The sequence below is a fragment of the Lissotriton helveticus genome, chromosome 12 (genome assembly GCF_964261635.1).
Source record: "Lissotriton helveticus chromosome 12, aLisHel1.1, whole genome shotgun sequence".
NCBI lineage: Eukaryota > Metazoa > Chordata > Amphibia > Caudata > Salamandridae > Lissotriton > Lissotriton helveticus.
Genome location: NC_136073.1, coordinates 694,402,567 through 694,420,852, shown reverse-complemented (window position 1 = coordinate 694,420,852; position 18,286 = coordinate 694,402,567). Strand labels below are relative to the sequence as shown.

General features: G+C 45.1%; 1 protein-coding gene across 2 annotated transcripts in view; it reads left to right on the top strand.

Moving 5' to 3' along the window:
- The window catches only part of HYDIN (HYDIN axonemal central pair apparatus protein), a 3,619,565-nt gene that overhangs the window by 1,269,444 nt on the left and 2,331,835 nt on the right, over positions 1-18,286 (top strand). For both annotated transcript variants that reach the window (XM_078670948.1, XM_078670947.1), the window contains exons 30-31: positions 5,874-6,004; positions 14,156-14,280. In XM_078670948.1, coding sequence (XP_078527074.1) covers positions 5,874-6,004; positions 14,156-14,280 — 256 coding nt within the window. The remainder of the gene's footprint in view (positions 1-5,873; positions 6,005-14,155; positions 14,281-18,286) is intronic.

Sequence of the window (18,286 nt, the reverse complement as noted above, 5' to 3'; positions counted from 1 at the left end):
CTAAAAGTACAATCTTATTGTGACCTGCACAATACAAAGGACAAACAGAAATTTGTAAAACATAAAAAATTGTGAAATACAAATGGTACATTCAATGCTATAATTTCATCACACCCTCGTTGTATAGCCACAAATGAATGGCCCCTGCAACTTTCAGCAGCAACAGGCTCAACAAGCGTGAAATCGCTTCCCCTCTTGACAAAGGTGGAGCACATTTCCGTCCAGTACCACCGAAACGCGTCGACGCCTAACCACTGTACAATTCAAGCTTTTCCCCCCTTGTTTATATAAAATTTGTCGCTATACAACGAGGGTGTGATGAAATTATAGCATTGAATGTACCATTTGTATTTCACAATTTTTTATGTTTTACAAATTTATGTCTGTCCTTTGTATTGTGCAGGTCACAATAAGATTGTACTTTTAGTTTGAATTTTAATTGTTATGTTTAGGAACTCTATGATGTATAAATGTAAACTGTTTTTATTCTTGTTTCTTTAATAAATTTTGCTGTACTTCATGTTGATGACCGCATTAGTTCATGATTTTATCTGTTTGACTTAAAGCCTAAGTTTTAGCTTATTTGTTTTATTCCGCAAGGGAACCAGTTTATTCTCAGGTCTATTACCCTATTTCCCTTGATTTACTTAAGGGGTTTCTCTCTCTCCTAATAACATAATATACATACATATATAAACATATATAATCTCTATATCTATATAAATACAAATATAAATGCATGCATACATATACATATATGCATACAGATGCATGTTATTTACATGAAAGTTTAAAAAACACTAATAATAGCAAAGCTAAAAAGCCACCTCATTACAAACAGAATGGCTTTAACTTAAACGAGGGCGAGATCTATTGCATTTTCAATGCTTGTTTACTTTGGTTCCATCAAGAAGGCATTCAGATGTGTCACACATTTGCCATAAATTCTGAATGTTAGCACTCTAGTTGCTCATTAGATCACTGTAGTAAAGCTACTGCTCACCAGGGAAGTCTGCTGCTGGTATTCAAAGTGCATATTTCAGTCTGCATGTCAGAATTTCTTTAATGAAATTGAAGAGGATTTGAGAAGTCACTCAAAATGTGCCCTAATTTTTCTTTCTGCAGCACTAATCATACTTTCTATGGCAAAATATACCCCCTCATTTTGTTCCTTTTTAAATTAAATGTTTTAAGAGTTACCACTTTATTCCAATCAGGATGGCTTCAGGCGTGCCATACCTTTGTAATAAGTAGGACTGTTAGCGCTCTAGTTGTTCTTTAGAACACTCTGGGACATTCTGTCATTGGGCTATACTTGGGCTACATCTGGGTGATATTTGGGCTACATTTGGGCTCTTTTGTCTCTGGTGGCCATCTTGGGAGACTGCATGTCAGAATTTTTTAATGAAATAGAAGAGGATTTGAGAAGTCACTCAAAATGTGCCCTAATTTTTCTTTTTGCAGCACTAATAATACTTTCTATGGCATAATATACCCCCTCATTTTGTTCCTTTTTAAATTAAATGTTTTAAGAGTTACCACTTTATTCCCATCACGATGGCTTCAGGTGTGCTATACCTTTGTAATAAGTAGGACTGTTAGCACTCTAGTTGTTCTTTAGAACACTCTAGGAGGCTGCAGTAGAACACAAAGGAATCAACTGACAGTCTCTGTCCTTGTTGGATGTACATGTTTTACTGAGAATGTCAGACTTCATTCTCACATGACTGAGAAAGATAATGTGAATTTACAGAAAATATGCTTTCAGTTTAACTTATAGATCCCCTTCCAAACCACTGTGGGAAAATCATGAGATATTAGTTTTCTTTCAAACATGATTCATGATATCACAGCAGAAGGCTTTTTCACATGGTAAAATCACCTTAGAACACACCACAATTCCTAAAATGAGTATGGTACCATCAACAAATGATTTATAATGTAACTAAAGTCCTAAAACCCTCTATTAACTGCAATGCTTTTTAATGAGGTGCTATCATGTATATTGGTCCCAAGATGGCTGCCAACACTTCTTGGATGAAGTGCTGACAGCCAATCAGATCTCACGATGAGATGTGTGGTTAGGCTCCGCCCAGATATATATATTTTTTTGAACCTAAATTACTCAAAATCCACTGGAGCACATATCTTGAGACATAGCAAAGGCACTCGGGCTACCAGTCCCTACAATTTTGCCAAGTTTTGTGGAAATCCATTCAGCCGTTCGGGCTAAAAGTGAGTCCAACCGCCCTATGGAAATTAACATGGGGAAAACACGTTTTGGGGCCCCCCTTTTATCTCGGCCCCCGCTTGACGAATCCCCCCCGAACTTTCAGGGAAGGAGCAGAGCGGAGCGGGCCATCTTCTTTGAGAAATGTGCGAAGATTCGTCCACCGGCGCCAAAGTTATTCCCAATAGAATGTTGCAGATTTCCTATGGAAATCAATCCTAACTATAACTACCTACTGGCGACCGCCAGTAGGTAATATATATATAGAGCTTTATATATATATATATATATATATGACGCTCTGAATCCTCACACTTCAGGAAAGGATGACAGCACTCCGGCAGCGGCAGTTAGCAGCGGTTTATTTTTGGCAACAAACAAACGTTTCGGCGTTAGCCTTCGTCAGTAGTATATATATATATATATATATATGTTTTCATATATAATTGTTATATATTTTCTGGGGTCCCCGCGCATGGGCAGGAATATCCAGTGCTTATGACTTTGATGAGTATACCCCTGGAAGAGGACTAGGATTACAGGTAAGTAACTTATCCTAACAGCCTTTAGCTGACAGCAAGCTAGTGCTGCTGCCGACAACAGTCACGATTCTGCCCTTCTGCTGCTGAGCCAAACACGAGCAGGGGTAGGTAGAACTATAGTTTTCCTGTCGTAGGGAGGTGTGACAACCTCCCAGGCAGGGCTTAGTGTATTGGGCTTGGGTGGGGGAACTTGCAAGTGCCACCAGATTTCTTTGAAAGGCAGATCTCGTGCCCTTCCGGTGTACTCCAGTTTGAGCCAGTTCAGGGAGCCCTTGGCTCCCGCTTGGCACGAAACTGGACAAAGGACTTGGGAGTATCCTCCCCTCTGTCCAGCCCCTCCTCTGGTAGGGACCTTTGACTTGTTCCAGCCGTCTCCCCTAGGGATTACTGTGAGTGGTTCCTTAGATTCATCGTGGGACAAGACTCAAACCTGAAACCATGTCGTTCTTCGACTGTCTGGACACTTGAACTTCGCCTGGAACCGAGACTGCACCAAGGAAGACTCCTTCTCTGGGTCACTCTGTTCTGCAAGTCTTCTACATCATCTATATCTGTGCTTCTTCCAGGATCTTCCACAGACCTGTGGGCGTCATGAACAACCAAAGTAATATCCCTTGGAGTGAAGGAGTCACTCCTCTGCATCTGCAGGCACCGCAATGAAACTGACTGGCCTGCTGCTTCTGACATCCCAAAGACTTCCAAAGACTCAGCAACAGAGGTGGCGGTTCTGCAACTCCCTTGAAGCTTGTCCTGTCCTCTCCACAACTTTGAGGCCAGTATCCCTTGTCAAAACCGCTGGGACCTACAGTTTTGAAAAAAAAAAAACGCTGGGACCTAACCCCTGTGCACTGCGTCGACTAGGCTTGTTGGCTCTGCACTGCAGAAATCTTATAGCTACAAGAAGCTCCAGCATTTCTTCTTGCCAAGTACAGCATCCTCACTACATCCTCTAGTCCATGGGCCTTCTTTTTGGTGAGCTGCTCGAGGTCCTCTTGCGACTCCTGTACCTTTCGGCCTGTGGGTCTGATTGAGAGTTTTCTCTGGCTCCAGTAGACTCCCCTGCTTGTTTGGGGCCTGCTCTGACTCTCCTGCTTGTGGTGAGTCCCTTGAGCCTTGCTAATCCCAATGTTGCTCCTTCTTTGTTCCCCACACCATATGCTGCTGCCAAGGCTTGTTGGTGCTTCTGCCAGACTCCGACCCTCTTGTCACCAACATCTGATGTGGGACAGCTCATGCATGGCTTCTGGTCTTCCTCAGCGTCGCCTGGTCCTCACAGCTGCAGCGACAAGGTCACAGTCGACTAATCTGAACTATCTGACATCGGTGGGCATGGCTCTTCTGTGCCTCCTGGTCACTCCTGAATGGCATAATGTCCCCTCTGCTTGCAGGCTCTTCACTTCCAGAATCAAGCCTTGGATTCCACCGAACTTCTTCAGCTTCTTCTCCGTAGGCACTTGTCTCCAAGTCTTAGATTGTCATCTATGGAGGTTTTCCGACGTCGCTTCACCCCTATGCACCTGGCTTCCCTCGTGTAGGTAACCTGGTCTCTGGGGCATCCATGGGTGGGTTGGCTCTTCAAACCTTCCATCCTTCAATCCAATTCTTGGGGTCCTCTGGGAAGGGCCCTTCTTCTGCAAAACTGCAACTGGAACTTCTCCAATGACTTCAATTGGGCACACTACCGAGTTCCCACTCTGTACACAGCCTCCGTGGGGTTCCTAGGTACCTTGGGTGGTTCCTTGTGTTCCCGGCTCCTCTGGATCTTCTGGTCCAAGACCAGTCCTCTCCTGCAGTTCGCAGTCCACTTTCTTAATATATGGCTTGCTCTCCCCCTGAAGACCACTGTATTTTGTGCTACTTAACTTATTTGCAATTGTTATGTTATGTTATAAATGTTTATATAGCGCACGGCTGCCCCAGCCAAGGGGCGTCCCGGCGCTAGCTGTCTGTGTCCAAAAGGAGGCTGCTAAAAAAGTAGACTAGCGGTGGCATAACATAACTAACAGAAGAGGTGAGTTTTAATAGCTTTCCTGAAGGATAGGAGATCCTTCATCCCACGAATCTGAGCTGGGAGTTCATTCCAAAGCTTTGCTGAAGGGTATCAGAATGATCGACCACCCATCCGACTCAATTTAATGCAGGGTATTGTGGCCAGATTCTGTCCCTCCGACCGTAAAGAACGTCGAGGAACATAGAATGAGAGAAGCGGGCATAACATAGGGGGGGAGGCAAGTTTCAGAATTTTAAAAGCAAGGCACAGGGATTTAAAGTAAATCCTTTTTTCCACAGGAAGCCAGTGTAGACTCCTGAGGGTAGTAGTGACCGATTTGTGGCGGGGGAGGCCCGTCAGGGCTCTTGCGGCGCCATTTTGTGCTCGCTGCAATCTAGCTTTCTCAGCTACGTTGGTTCCTAGCAGCAGGGAGCTAGCGTAGTCCAACCGAATAGCTGATTGTACCACCAATTGGCGGGTATGGTGGTCAAAGTATTTTAAGATGGGTTGGAGATTTTGTAAGATGCCAAAACAAGTGGCCGCCACTTTTTTAGTATGGTGGACAAAATTCAGAGCAGAGTCTACCCATACTCCTAAATTTTTCACCACACTTTTAGGCACAGGTGGTTGGTCCAGAATCTCAGGCCACCAATTATTCCCCCAATTGAAGTATTGTTGTGTATTTGTATTGATATCTCCGGGTTGGAGTTATACCAATTTGTTAGTGAGTAGTGTGTAATAAATAGAAGTATTTTTATATGAAAACTGTGTGGTTCTTTTTCCTTTAACCTTCACTGCATGATTAAACTGGTAATGCAAGCTGCTTAACACTCCTTCAAGATAAGTCTGAAGGATGCTCTCTACAGCTACCACTTTGAGAGCTTACAATGGCTATCAAAGACCTCTAAAATCACCATAAGAGTTGCCTGGATTAGTGCCAGGTGTATCATTTAATTAAGTGTGAACCGTATACTAAGCCAGCCTCCTACATACGATTCCTTTGATCTTATGGCTGCTGATGTCTTTATTGTGATATGTGACTGGTCAAAACAGTAACCTGCTATTTAGTGTCTTGCTTTTATTCTAAATTACCTTTATGCTCTTGAAACAGATAAGGAGAAATACCAGAACCTCCTTAAAGAAGCTAAAGAAAACCTTGATAAAGAGTTGCAAAGTGATGATGCAGCCAGCCGCCCAAGGACCATGACAACTGATCAGCTCCTCGATGACTCCATTGCCAATGTAATTTCATCTTTTTACTCAGTTTTATTGATCATGTTAAATTTGAGGAGACGAATAACCAATGGTTCAAGCCAAGTCTAATTTGCTACCTCACAATTGGTGTTTGAACTGCAGGATTTAGCAAACCAGAACGACGATCCTGCTCTAATTGTTCTCGATGGAGACAATGAAGATGTAGTGTTTTTAAAAAATCAAAATGTATCTTTTCCCTCCTTTACCTAATTCTTGATCTCTTCTACCTAGTCTGTCCTACCCTATGTTTCTGACATTGGGAATTAGCTGATACTAGTTACATTTGCTTTTTGAGCACAAGATCATATATTTGCATTATGTTTGTGTGTAAAATATAATACAATGCCAGAAATAACGCTTAGCCCTATGTTTGCATCTGCTAATTGACAAAACACAGGTTTAGTTTCTTTTGACTTCAACCTTTATCCATCAGTCATCCTTAGGCTTCACACTGATCCACAAATGTTTGGATAGCAATTCCCTCGTGCGCAAACAGGTAGGTTCATGTGGCTCATTCTACCTTGTGCTGCTCCGTCCCCCGCATCTGTGACATTGGGCCCAATATATGTATGCCACCTCCCTTCTCTGGCCTCAGTTCCTTAGTTTCTACACCAATCAACGCAAATCCAGCGCTTTACTTGTAATTTGACAGATTTTGCTTTTCCTTTTACATTTTCAATCATGTGCATATAATGTTGCCTAAATGTTCATGTTCTAAACTAAGTAACAACTGTACCTAACAGATGTCGGCTACATATCCTCAGGATGTCCATCTATGGTACTTTGGTGTCAGTCATAACTCTAAGTCTTGATCCTCATGTGCCAAGATAAACAAAAAGGCAATCCATGACCACAAGATAAAGCTCTCTGTCGACGAGTTGAAGAAGTCGAAGGCTCATTCTCCATCAAAGTCCAAGACACAGCAATCCCTGTCGAGGGCGTGGACACATTGTCATTCCTGAGGTCACTCTCATGACCGGTCTTAGTCAAAGTCAGGTAACTTGAAGAGGAGCCATAAAAAGCATGAAAAATCCAAACATGGCTCATCTGCCTCTCGCCCATCTCACCATTCATAGTCTCATAACGCACCTGTCACCTCTAGCCATAAACGGTTCATCCTCAGTGGAGTCGACTTCAATGCTCATCCTATAGTGAATTCTTTCTGAGCTGGTGACAATGTTAGAATAGCTTCATCAGCTTAAGTTAGCTATGGACAAAATCTTTGAACCATGTTGGAATCCACTGGAGCGTCTTTGGGCCTCATGGATCCAAGGAAGCCTGCAGTTGCACACCATCAACGCATTTGTCCTCTTAATCTCATCTCAGGGTTAATGCCATCACCAGCTCTGTTGAGTCCAGCTCCAACAACACTTCTGGCACCATCCTTTGCACTGCGTGTGACACCGTGGTTACAATGACCGCCACCAGTGGCTCTAATTCTGGTGTCGATTACGATGTCACCAACTCTGGTAGAAGAACTGATTGTTTTATCAGATTATGAGTCCATGCTTCTCTGCCTAAACCTAGGTTATATGCTCATTCTGAACATGATTATTCAAGTTAAGAATTCATTTTTTATAAGGATTGTCAGCCTTTTGAACAGGGTCATGTTATTGACTACCTTCAGGATACTAGTGGTGTGGACATCTCTCCAGACCCTAGCCTTGTTTTTCCTAACCCTGCTATTGCCACTGATGAGACAGCAGCAGAAACTCTTGATCTTTGGTCTGCCTGCTCAGGAGGTTAAGACAACTTTCCTAACCAAAGCCTTAAGCCCCTCACATACCACTCAGGAACCTTTGTGCCATTCAATAAGGCACTAATAAATGTGCTGATGCGCACCAATACGAAACAAGGATCGTGCCCTCTGGTTCATAGGCAGGTGGCAAGGCTAGACAAGCCTGCTCCCGGAGACACTATTTTTTTTTATTGCAACAGCATATTCTGGAGAGCCTTGGTGAACAGGCTTCTGTGAGCATAACCACCTCACATGGTAGAGAGTCGAAAAAGTTGGAGGCATTTGCAAAGAGAGTATTCTCTTCAGCCAGTCTTGCCTCAGGTAGGTTAATACGTCATGTCTACTGAGGAGTTATTTACATGCCTTATGGGACAAAGTGGCACATGTCCCGTCGGTGGTCTGCTGATGAAATCTGGTGACTTTTGCAGTGTTTTTTTTTTTTTTTAACAACAGGTTCCTTCGGCATTCTCAATTAAATCAGGCTTGGATACTACTGACTGTTTAGATAGGGCAGTTGGTACCAGCCTTGTGCTTACTTTGCCACACCTGGATTCCTTACATGAGTTTTTCCACTAATGTCCAACAGTTACTTATCAACATACCTTGTGATAGCTCTAGACTGTTCGGGGATAAAGCATACGCAGCCCATGGAAGATTCAAGGAATGTAGGGTGTAGCAAAGTAGGATCTGATTTTATGGTTACCCCCACTTTTTGCCTGGTGCTATGCTGCTTCTGACTGGGATCCTGCTAATCAGGATCCCAGTCTATGTGCTTTCTATTCTAAATTGGTCTTACATTCTTAGGTACATCCCAGACTGGATACTGCTGTACCCTTGTCAGTCCCTAGTAAATGGTACTGAGATACCCAGGGCATAGGTACGCCAAGGGTCCCCCATGGGCTGAAGCATGTATTATGCCACCCATGGGAATCCACTCAAACTGTAACTACAGGCCTGTCATTGCAGTCTGGGTACGCTTGTGCTAGCACCACTTATAACAGATGTAGGTTTCCCTATAACTAAGGTCACTACACTTAAAAGCTATGTCACCCCTAAAGCAGGCCTTTCAATCCTGAAGGCAGGGTGCTTGTTTCTAAGTGTGAGGGTGCCCCTGCATGAGCAGGACACCCCTACAACCTTCGGAGTCCATTCTCCCAGGTTGTATGTGCATTAGCTATGATAATACATAGAGTGGCCATGCGTCATCACGTGCTAACCATCTCTAAACTGGCTGTAACGAACCCTGTCATGTTTGGTATCAAACATGTTGGAATCATACCCTCGCACCGTAAACGATGTGGGAAGTATGGTTCCATGCACTGTAAAGCTCCTCCGGTAGGTCCTCAGTGCACCCGGTACCAGTCTTCTAGACCCCAGACCGCACAACATGGCTGCTACCGACCAGAGACATGATTCTGCCCTCCTGCTGCTGAGCCAAGCTCGAGCAGAGGAAGGCAGAACAATAGGTATCCTGTCACAGGGAGATGTGACCACCTCCCAGACAGGGTTTAGAGCATTGGGGCTGGGTGGGAGCTCTTGCCAGCACCACTTAGTCTGCTTGAGCTGCACATTTGGTCCTTTTCTTGCATTGTCCAGTTCAAACCAGCTCAGGAAGCGGTTGGCCCGCGCTCTGGCGCGAAATTGGACAAAGGACATGGGGGTATCCTCCCCACTGTCCGACCCCTCCCCTGGGAGGGAATGCTGAATCGTCCAAACCCTCTCCTTAGGGTACTTAAGGGCTTACCTGTAGGTGGGTCCATAGATTCTTCGTGGGACAAGATTCATATCAAGACACCACTACTTTTTCGACCGTCTGGGCACTCTGGACTTCGCTGGACTTGGCTCTGGGTATCAAGACTGCAACTGGGAAGACTCCTGCTGCTCCTGGTCTCGTCGTGCTGCTTGTCTGCTGCAACGTCCCGGCCTGTGCTTCATACAGGAACCTTCCAAGGCCTGTGAACATCCAAGACACCTGAAGGAATCTCCCTTGAAGTGAAGAAGCCACTACCCTGCATCTTTAGACACCCCAAAAAAGCAGACCGGTCTGCTGATCCTGGGCTCCCACAGACATCGGAAGGCTCAGCAACACAGGTGGTCGTTCTTCACATCCCTTGGGGCTGGCCCTGTCCTCTCACCAAGTTTGAGGCCAGTATCCCTTGTTGTAGCCGCAGGAACCAAACCCCTATGCACTGCATCGACTTGCTGTTGCAAAGGTTTGTTGGTTTCTTTACTCCAAAATCTTCAGGCTCCAAGTAGCCCCAACTTCAAGCATCTCCTGTGACCAAGATCTTCGTCCTCACCGCAACACTTCGTGAACCTGCATCTTTGGTGAGCTGCTCGAGGTCCTCTCGCGACTCCAGTGCCTCTGTCTTGTGGGTCTTCTTATGGATCTTCTTTTAATTCAGTGGGCTCCCCTGATTGCTTGGGGCCTGCCCTGTCTCCCCTGCTTGTGGTGAGTCACCTGGACCTTGCTGGTCCTGACACTGCACCTTCTTCACTTTCCACGTGGGTTGCAGTTGCAAAGGCTTGTTGATGCTCCCGATGGACACGACCCCTCAACTCTCGACATCCGACGTGGGACAGCTCGCGCACAGCTCTGGCTCTTCCACTATGTTGCCTGGTCCGCACAGCTGCAGTTCCAAGGTCACCGTCAGCTCTGCTGCAATACTCGAAATTGGTGGGCATTCGTCTTCCGAGCCTCCTGGTCACTCCTGAGTGGCATAGACTCTGTCCCCTCTGCTTGCAGGTACATCTAATCCCAAATCCACCTTTGGATTCCACAGGACACTTTCACCTTCTCCAGCAGCGGTATCTTCCTGAAGTCCCCCATTAAGTTCAACTGTGGTTTCTGATGCCACTTCACACCTATGCACTTGGCTTTCCTGGTGCAGGTATCCTGATTCATAGGGTATCCACGGGTGGGGGTGGCTCTCCAACCTTCTGTCATCCACGGGGTTTCTTCAGGGCCCACTGGGAATGCTCCTTCTTCTTAAAAACTGCAACTACGACTTACCCATTGACTTGTATTAAGCCCGCAGTCGTTTTCCCACTCTGCACACGGCCTCCGTGGGGTTCCTCGTTACTTACCTCGGGTGGTTCCTTGGGTCCCCGGCACTTCTACGTCTTCTGGTTATAGTCTTGATTTGAATCATGGTTTGCATATCACTATTTTAGTATATGGTTTGGTCTCCCACTCGCAACCACTCTGTATGCGTACAGCTTATCTGTTTCAATTGCAAAATATTGTGTGTATTGTGTATATCTCCTGGTAGGAGATATCTGAATGTGTTAGTGAATATCTTATCATAAATACATATTTTTATAAATATACTATGTGGTTCTTTTTCACTTAATCTATATCAATAATATTATGCTCTGGTAAAACAAGCAGCTTTACACTCCTTCAGGACTAAGACTGAAGGCTGCGCTCCACAGCTACCACTTAGAGAGCATTTCTAAGGTTGTCTAAGACCATGGAAATCACCATAAGGGTTTCCTGTATTGGTGCAGGGCGCCCACTTACATAAGTGTGCACCATATACCAGGCCAGCTTCTCACAGTGGGGTCCTAGGCGCTGTGTCAAGAGCTCTGCACCTCTGGATATGGCTGGACCGCCAAGGGATTTCTCTGGTGATGAACCATCTGGTGGAATCTTTAAATGCAAAACTGGACAAACTCAGCCGAAGGTGCATAATGGCTCATGAATTGCAGTTGCACCTGTAGGTGGCGTAAGCAGTCTTCCAACAATGGGGAGATCCTTGCTTGATCTTTTTGCCACTGCCAAGAAGGCACAGTGTCAGCACTTCTACACGCTGGAGTTTCCAAAGCAGCTCTCACTCAGGGATGCTTTCCATCTAGTGTGGAGCACAGGGCTCCTGTATGCCTTCCCGTCACTGCCTCTCCTCCCTGATTTCTGAAGAAGATCAGGACATCTGGGCCCAAGTTATCCTAGCAACATTGGATTGGGCCAGGAGATTGTGATACTTGGATCTCCTGGGCCTGAGCACTCTTCTTCAGTCAGGCTACTCCTCTGGGAGAACCTTCTGCTGCAGCAGCAGGGCAGGGTCTTGTACTTGAGCGTGCACACTTTGTTGATCCTTGCCTAGAGATTGAGCATCAACTGTTGATCTCCTTTGACCTGCACCCTCTGGGGTTGTTGATGTCATCTTGCCAGCTAGGTGTCCTTCCTTAAAACCATTATACACCAGCTGTTGGGACAAGTTTGTAGATTGGGGACACTTTAGAGGCAATGTTGTCTGCGGGTTAATTGATTGTTTCCTTTACCTTACCTAACAAAGCCTTGCTTTCGGCACTGTTAAGCTCCACTTTTGGGGTCTTGCAGCTTTCTTGCATTTGCTGGACCGACCTTTGTTATTCAAATGTCCCGTGGTGATAAAATGGGTGAACGGTTTGCAAATGTTGTTCCCACCAACACCCTTTGTAACGCCTTAGTGGTACCTGAACTTATTCCTCACCTTCTTTATGTGCACCCCTGTTGATCCACTGCACAATTGTCCCCTTTTCTTTCTCATCTCTTATGACAGTCTTTCTCATCACCATTACATTGGCTGGACATGTGAGTGAGATTCAGGCTCTTTCTGTTAATCCAACTTCTACCCTGATAATTTGGCTTTGTCAAACCCAGCTTTGTTTCTACAGAAAGTTGTTACTCCTTTTCATGTCAGTCAGGCTATCGCTCTTCCGGCATTCGGCGCCCAGTCTCATTCCTCCTAGGAGGAAGAAAGACTCAATTTTTTGGACCCTAAGACAGCATTGAATTTATATATCAATCATACAAGGTAGCATAGAGTGAATAATCTGTTCTTTGTAGGGTTTGCAGATGAAAGAAAGGCAATACAGTGCTAAAAGTATGTATTATCTCCATAAAGATCTGCTATGCACTGGTTTAAAACAGCCTGAGAAAGCATGCAGGCTTATTTTACCAGGGCCAAAACTGCTACCACTGCGTTAGCACATGGAGTGCCTTTCCTGGACATTTGTCAAACTGCTACGTGGGTATCGGGATGCATGTGTTCATGAAGCAGTACTGCCTCGACAGTCAGGTCTGTTGAGAGTGGAATTTTGCTTGCTCTGTCCTGCAGGACTTTTTGGTATGAGCCAGTTCACAGACCCACCACCTTGGGAGGTATTGCTATGTTATCTAGTGACAAGGTGAATAATCCTCGGTTGGAGGTATCCTTCAGAAGAACAAGTTACTTCCCTTCAGTAACGATCTTTCTGGTGGATACTCTGTCTGACTACAGATTCCTCACTGACCCTTCCACCGCCCCATTCTAAAAATATCCCAAGCTAGAAATCTACGCACTGGTCATACTAATTTGCTGATGGCACTGCGTCTGATGGCAAGGACAGCCTAGGAAGCAGCCTATGTGAGCACGCATGGGTGGCATTAATATGCAGCTCCGGTCGTCACTTCCAGAGCCGAACAATGTCTGCACAGAGCCTCAAGACACCACCTAGTGGCGGACAGCAGAACTGGTCGAAAAGTTTCCGAATTCAGTCTGACGTCTAGGGATTATTCACAAGGTGAGTAATCTACATTTAGATAGACCATCCACAAGAAAGATCTTTACCAATGGAAAGTAACTTGTTCTTCAGAGCTTTGGTGGTTAGGTAGAGAAGGATTGTTTCATTGTCAGAATCAATTTTGAGAATACCAAATCCAAGACTAAATTGAAAGGGGAAAACGCTGAGGTCAGAGGAACATTATTGGTTGATTTGGATTGTCAAATCTGGTTCATACACTTATTGTATCCAATATGACACTGTTGGAATATGGCAGTATTTTTGTATTGGTTTTCAATTTTGCTTCAGACTTGTGCTCAGAAACATTGTTTTTCAAGTGAATACTTGAGTTTGTAAGCATTTCAGTGAATTATGTGGGACTTAGTCCTATTCGCAAAGATATTTACATACGTAATCGATCCTTAGGAATGCAAGTGACATCAATTATGACTGCATATTCAGCTTTGTGATTCACATAATCTGAATCTGTTCTTGTAAATGGGGTTTCTCACACACAAAAGCACACTAATAAAATGTTACTTTTTTAGGTGGGGTTGTTGGAATTCCAGAATGGGGACCATTCAAAATGTGGTAAACACACACACAACTTTTAGGTGTTTCAGTATTCACCAAACATAGGCAAGTAGATTGTTTTTCAGGTTGTGAATCTATGTGTAAATGAGTACTTCTGAAATTCTAAAAAAGTGGCCCAAATTTAAGAGTAGACCTACAGGAGTAAATTTCCACATTTCTATGGGAGAGGAGCTCCTGATATTTTTCTATGAGTAGATGGATGCAGTAGGCAGCACGAGTTCAAGCATTCTCAATGATGATGAAAAATCTCCCTAACTTTTTGTCCCCTGTGCTTCTTCCAGCACGACACCCTACTGCAGATGGAGTTGGAGCGGCTGCTGGTGAAAGAGCATGCTTTGGAACAACTCGCATTGATCACTGCCTCTCCAGCCGAAGACATTCAGTGGTCTTGCAAGAAACTCGTCAAGTTAGTTTTCATTCATCTTAAATGGAATAAAGCATGATAAATGAACAACTGCATTTTCAGCTTCCTCTCTGCAACAGCTGCATAAGTTTTTCCATAACCATCTACTAAGCTTGTGTTACAGTCCTATCAACTCCCGGAGGGAGTTTCCATATCTGATTTATCTATATCTGGCACTCAGTGCTCTCAGGAAAAGCAGGTTGCAGATTTTCGTAGCTCTGCTTTCTAAACTGCTCTTTGATCAATCTGGAAGGGGTCAATTCAGGGCTTTTCTGTGATGTCAATTTTTTTTTTTGTATGAAAATGAACTGATCAAAATTTATGCCCTGTAAACTTACTGTTAATGATTAGGATCAAAGGTGGTTCGATTGTGTTTTTCGAATATACAAGTTTCGTTATTTTAGCTGCAGGGTGGTAACAGGTAGGCAGTTAAAGATCAGCCAATGACATTGCTGTTGCCCAGATAGCGTCATGGAACTCAATGTATATCTTGAGGCATGCATACAAGGAGCGACCATAAATAAACTATAGCAAATCATCCTCATACGGAAAGCATTTGAGCACATTTGCAAAACACTTTGGAGCAGCCATAGATCAGCTGATGTGGACTCTCCCGTTCTTGCCATAGCAATAACAGTTGATAGGCAATGTGGAGGCATCTGCACTTGCATTCACTAAAAAGGCATTACAGACACTAGAACAAAGAGCAGCCACAAATGAGCAATGGCAGAGCAGTTACTTGTAAGACAGCCCAGAATCAGTCTTAAACCATACTTGATTGACACGTCAGGCAAACAAGTTAGGTCACCGGGGAGCTATGCAGTACTGTGAGAGAGCACCTCCATGTGTACAGTCACTGAATATACTCATTTGTTCTGCCCAATAGTAGACAAACCACTTTGAAACAGATACGTTCATTGTTCAATGCATCATTGGTTTGTGCTACATCAGCAGTTAGTAAACAGCTGGATTACAGAATGTGGGCACTCTGTGTTTTGGATGTAAAATAAGTGTTAATTTTAAATGCAGTGCTTTAGAGTTGATCATTTACTAAATGTGAGCTAAAGTGTGGTCTATGCAGTAGTGTTAAAAGTGTTCCCTTTCTTGACTCTAAGAGGTTAGAATAACTTGTGTGTGTCAGATGTTGGATTAGCTGTTAGGTTGGCAGTGATAACAACAATGGTTTAGCAAGAGGCAAGGGGGGTTGAAGCCTCGAAGGTAAAGAATGTGTTGAGTTTTAGTGTTGTGTTTCACAGTCTTGTATTGTGCCCCAATTGGGAGGAGGCTGTTGAGTTTCAGTTTTTAAACCGTGTCTTAGTTCTTAGTTCTTTACTGTAGAATGTGTTTGCTTGAAAGACAGTGTTTCAATCTCTCTGCTCCTGTTCGTGGTCAAAGTATTAGAATAAGCCATCAACCAACAACTCTCCCATCTCTGTAACGGAACCTCCTACTCAGATCTTCCCAATCCAGATTTTGCAGCACTGAGACAGCCCTCATCACGGCTACAGATAACATCCAAGTCCTACTCGACCGAGGAGAGACTCCTAGACCTCTTGGCGGCCTTCAACAGGGTCTTCCACCACACACACACACACACATCCCAAGGCTGCGCAACCAAGGCATCCAAGGAGCCGCTCTCAGCTGAATTACCTCTTTCCTCTTTAGGAGAACACCAAAAGTCTGCCTTCACCTCCAAACCCAAGGAAGTCATCTGTGGAGTATCCCAAGGATCCTTGCTCTTCAATACTTATGTGATACCTCTGGCCAGCGTCGCCATAACCCATGGACTCAACATCATATCTTACACAGAGGGCACATAACTCATCCTCTCTCTTTCTAAAGGCACCACCAATATCAACTTCTGCAACTGCATGGGAGATGTTGTGAACTGGATGAAGGACAACTACGTGAAGATCAACTCTGACAAGACCGAGGTACTGAATTTGGTAAACAAAAGCATCCTGACGGCCGTCAGAAGTGGGACCTACTCCTACCCCTACTGACCACGCTAGGAACCTAAACATCATTATGGACAACAAGCTAAACATATTTGATAGGGACTTCTAACAGATTCCTTATCTTTGAATTTCCCAGGCGTCAGGCTGGATCCGGAAATTTTTTCTCTGGCAATACCAGTTTCGCGCGTCATTGGGTGGCTCCATTCGGCTCAGTGTGATGTCGTCGGTCACCTATGTAGGAGCCACCAAAGCACGCGGATGTCAGTTCTTTTCTTTCCGCGCTAGTTAAGGACCGATCCAGGAAGAGTTAACCCTCTGTCGCTTTTTGACAGGCCTTTTTTCAACTTTTTGTCAACTTCGGATTTCTTTTCCAAGAACATTGTGTGGGAGGATGTCTGAGGAAAACATGGTTCAAACCGTGTGGTGCATGTAAATGCATGACTTTGATTACCCCCTCCACCCCTTCATCTGTCTGATGTCTCGAGCACGACCACGATTCGAAGCCATGCTCAGACTCTCAAGCAATGGCTCGGGAGCCCTTGGGGGAGCAGGCTATGTAACTCCTTGTGGCCAGACAATCGACACCATCCAGCGAGACTCCGTTGAGGTCCCGGTCCTGATCGAAGAATAGGAGGTTGCGGGACCACTCCCGGAGCTCCAAGTCCTTTTCATCCCACTCCAGTTCTTCAGGAAACTCGGGGGAAAAAGCACAAGAAGAAGTCCAAGCTGACATCATCTTCGCCTTGACTGTCGTACGTCGACAAACGAGGTAAGGAGCACCGAGGTCCTCGGACTGGAGTTGTCCTCTGTGCAGGTCAGGACTAATCTCCTGACGAAGTGCTTCAACCTGGAGCTTCCACCTCTAAGCCCCTTTTGCCCTTCAATGAGAAACTAACAGATGTCCTTCTAGGCACGTGGTTCAAGCCAAGCACAGGGGCTTCTGTGAGTAGGACAATTGCATGCAGCCATCGCTCGGCTCAGGGCAACTCAAAGTTCCTCAGCCAACACCCCACACCCTGAAAGCTTGGTGGTGCAGGATTCCACTTCCCAGGACACGTTCCCTTCTGACGTCCAGATTGGGAATCCAAGAGGCTGGATTCACTTGGGAAGAAGATGTTTTCTTCCTCCAGCCTGTCATTGCGGTTAGTGAATACCGTACGCTTATTGGGCCTTTTCTCCCACTCCCTTTGTGAGATGGTTGCACAGGTGCTGCCCCAAGTGCTGGAGGAGGTCTGTGCTGTGCTTCTTCAGGTGGTTATGGATGGAAGAGATGCAGCAAAATTCACCATAAAGTGTGGTGACACGACTAATTCACTGGGCAGATCGATTTCTTCAACAGTGGCCTTGAGGCACCATGCCTGGCTAAGGACAACTGGCTTCTCGTGCGATGTCTAGGGAAATTTTATGGGCATGACCTTTGATGGATCCCGTCTTTTTGGGGAGAAGGCAGACTCTGCCCTAGTGTGAGGTTCAAGGACTCTTGATCTATGGCCAGATCCTTGGGCCTCTCTTCTACACCTCGTGGCTAGTCTAGCTTTCACCCCTTTTGTGGCAACCGACCGGGTTTCCAGCCGTGTCAGCCCTATCCCAGCCACCATCCTCTGCAGGCTTCCCAATCTGTGGGGGGACGTGGACTCGGTTCATTCCGACCAAGGAATGGAAGCCAGAAGTCATCAGCCACCCAGCTCTTGGCAGCTGCAGCCTCCAAGGACTCCTAGACTTACTCATCATCATCATCTTCCCCTCTGGAGGTCAATAACATCAGACAAGTGGGTCTTGCAGATGTTTCAGGAGGGCTGTTCTCTTCATTCCCTTTCTTTTCCTACTCCCATTCTGACAAGTCAAGAACGGCTGACTGAGGATCATTTGAAATTGCTCCAAGAGGAAGTTACAGCTCTCTTGGCCAAGGGAGCTATAGAGAGTGTCCCGGATTCAGAAGTAGGCAGTGACTGTTATTCCTGCTACTTTCTGATTCCAAAGAAGAACAAAGGGTTGCGGCCCATTTTACATCTTCGGACCGTCAATCTCTTCTTCAAGAAGGAGAAGTTCAA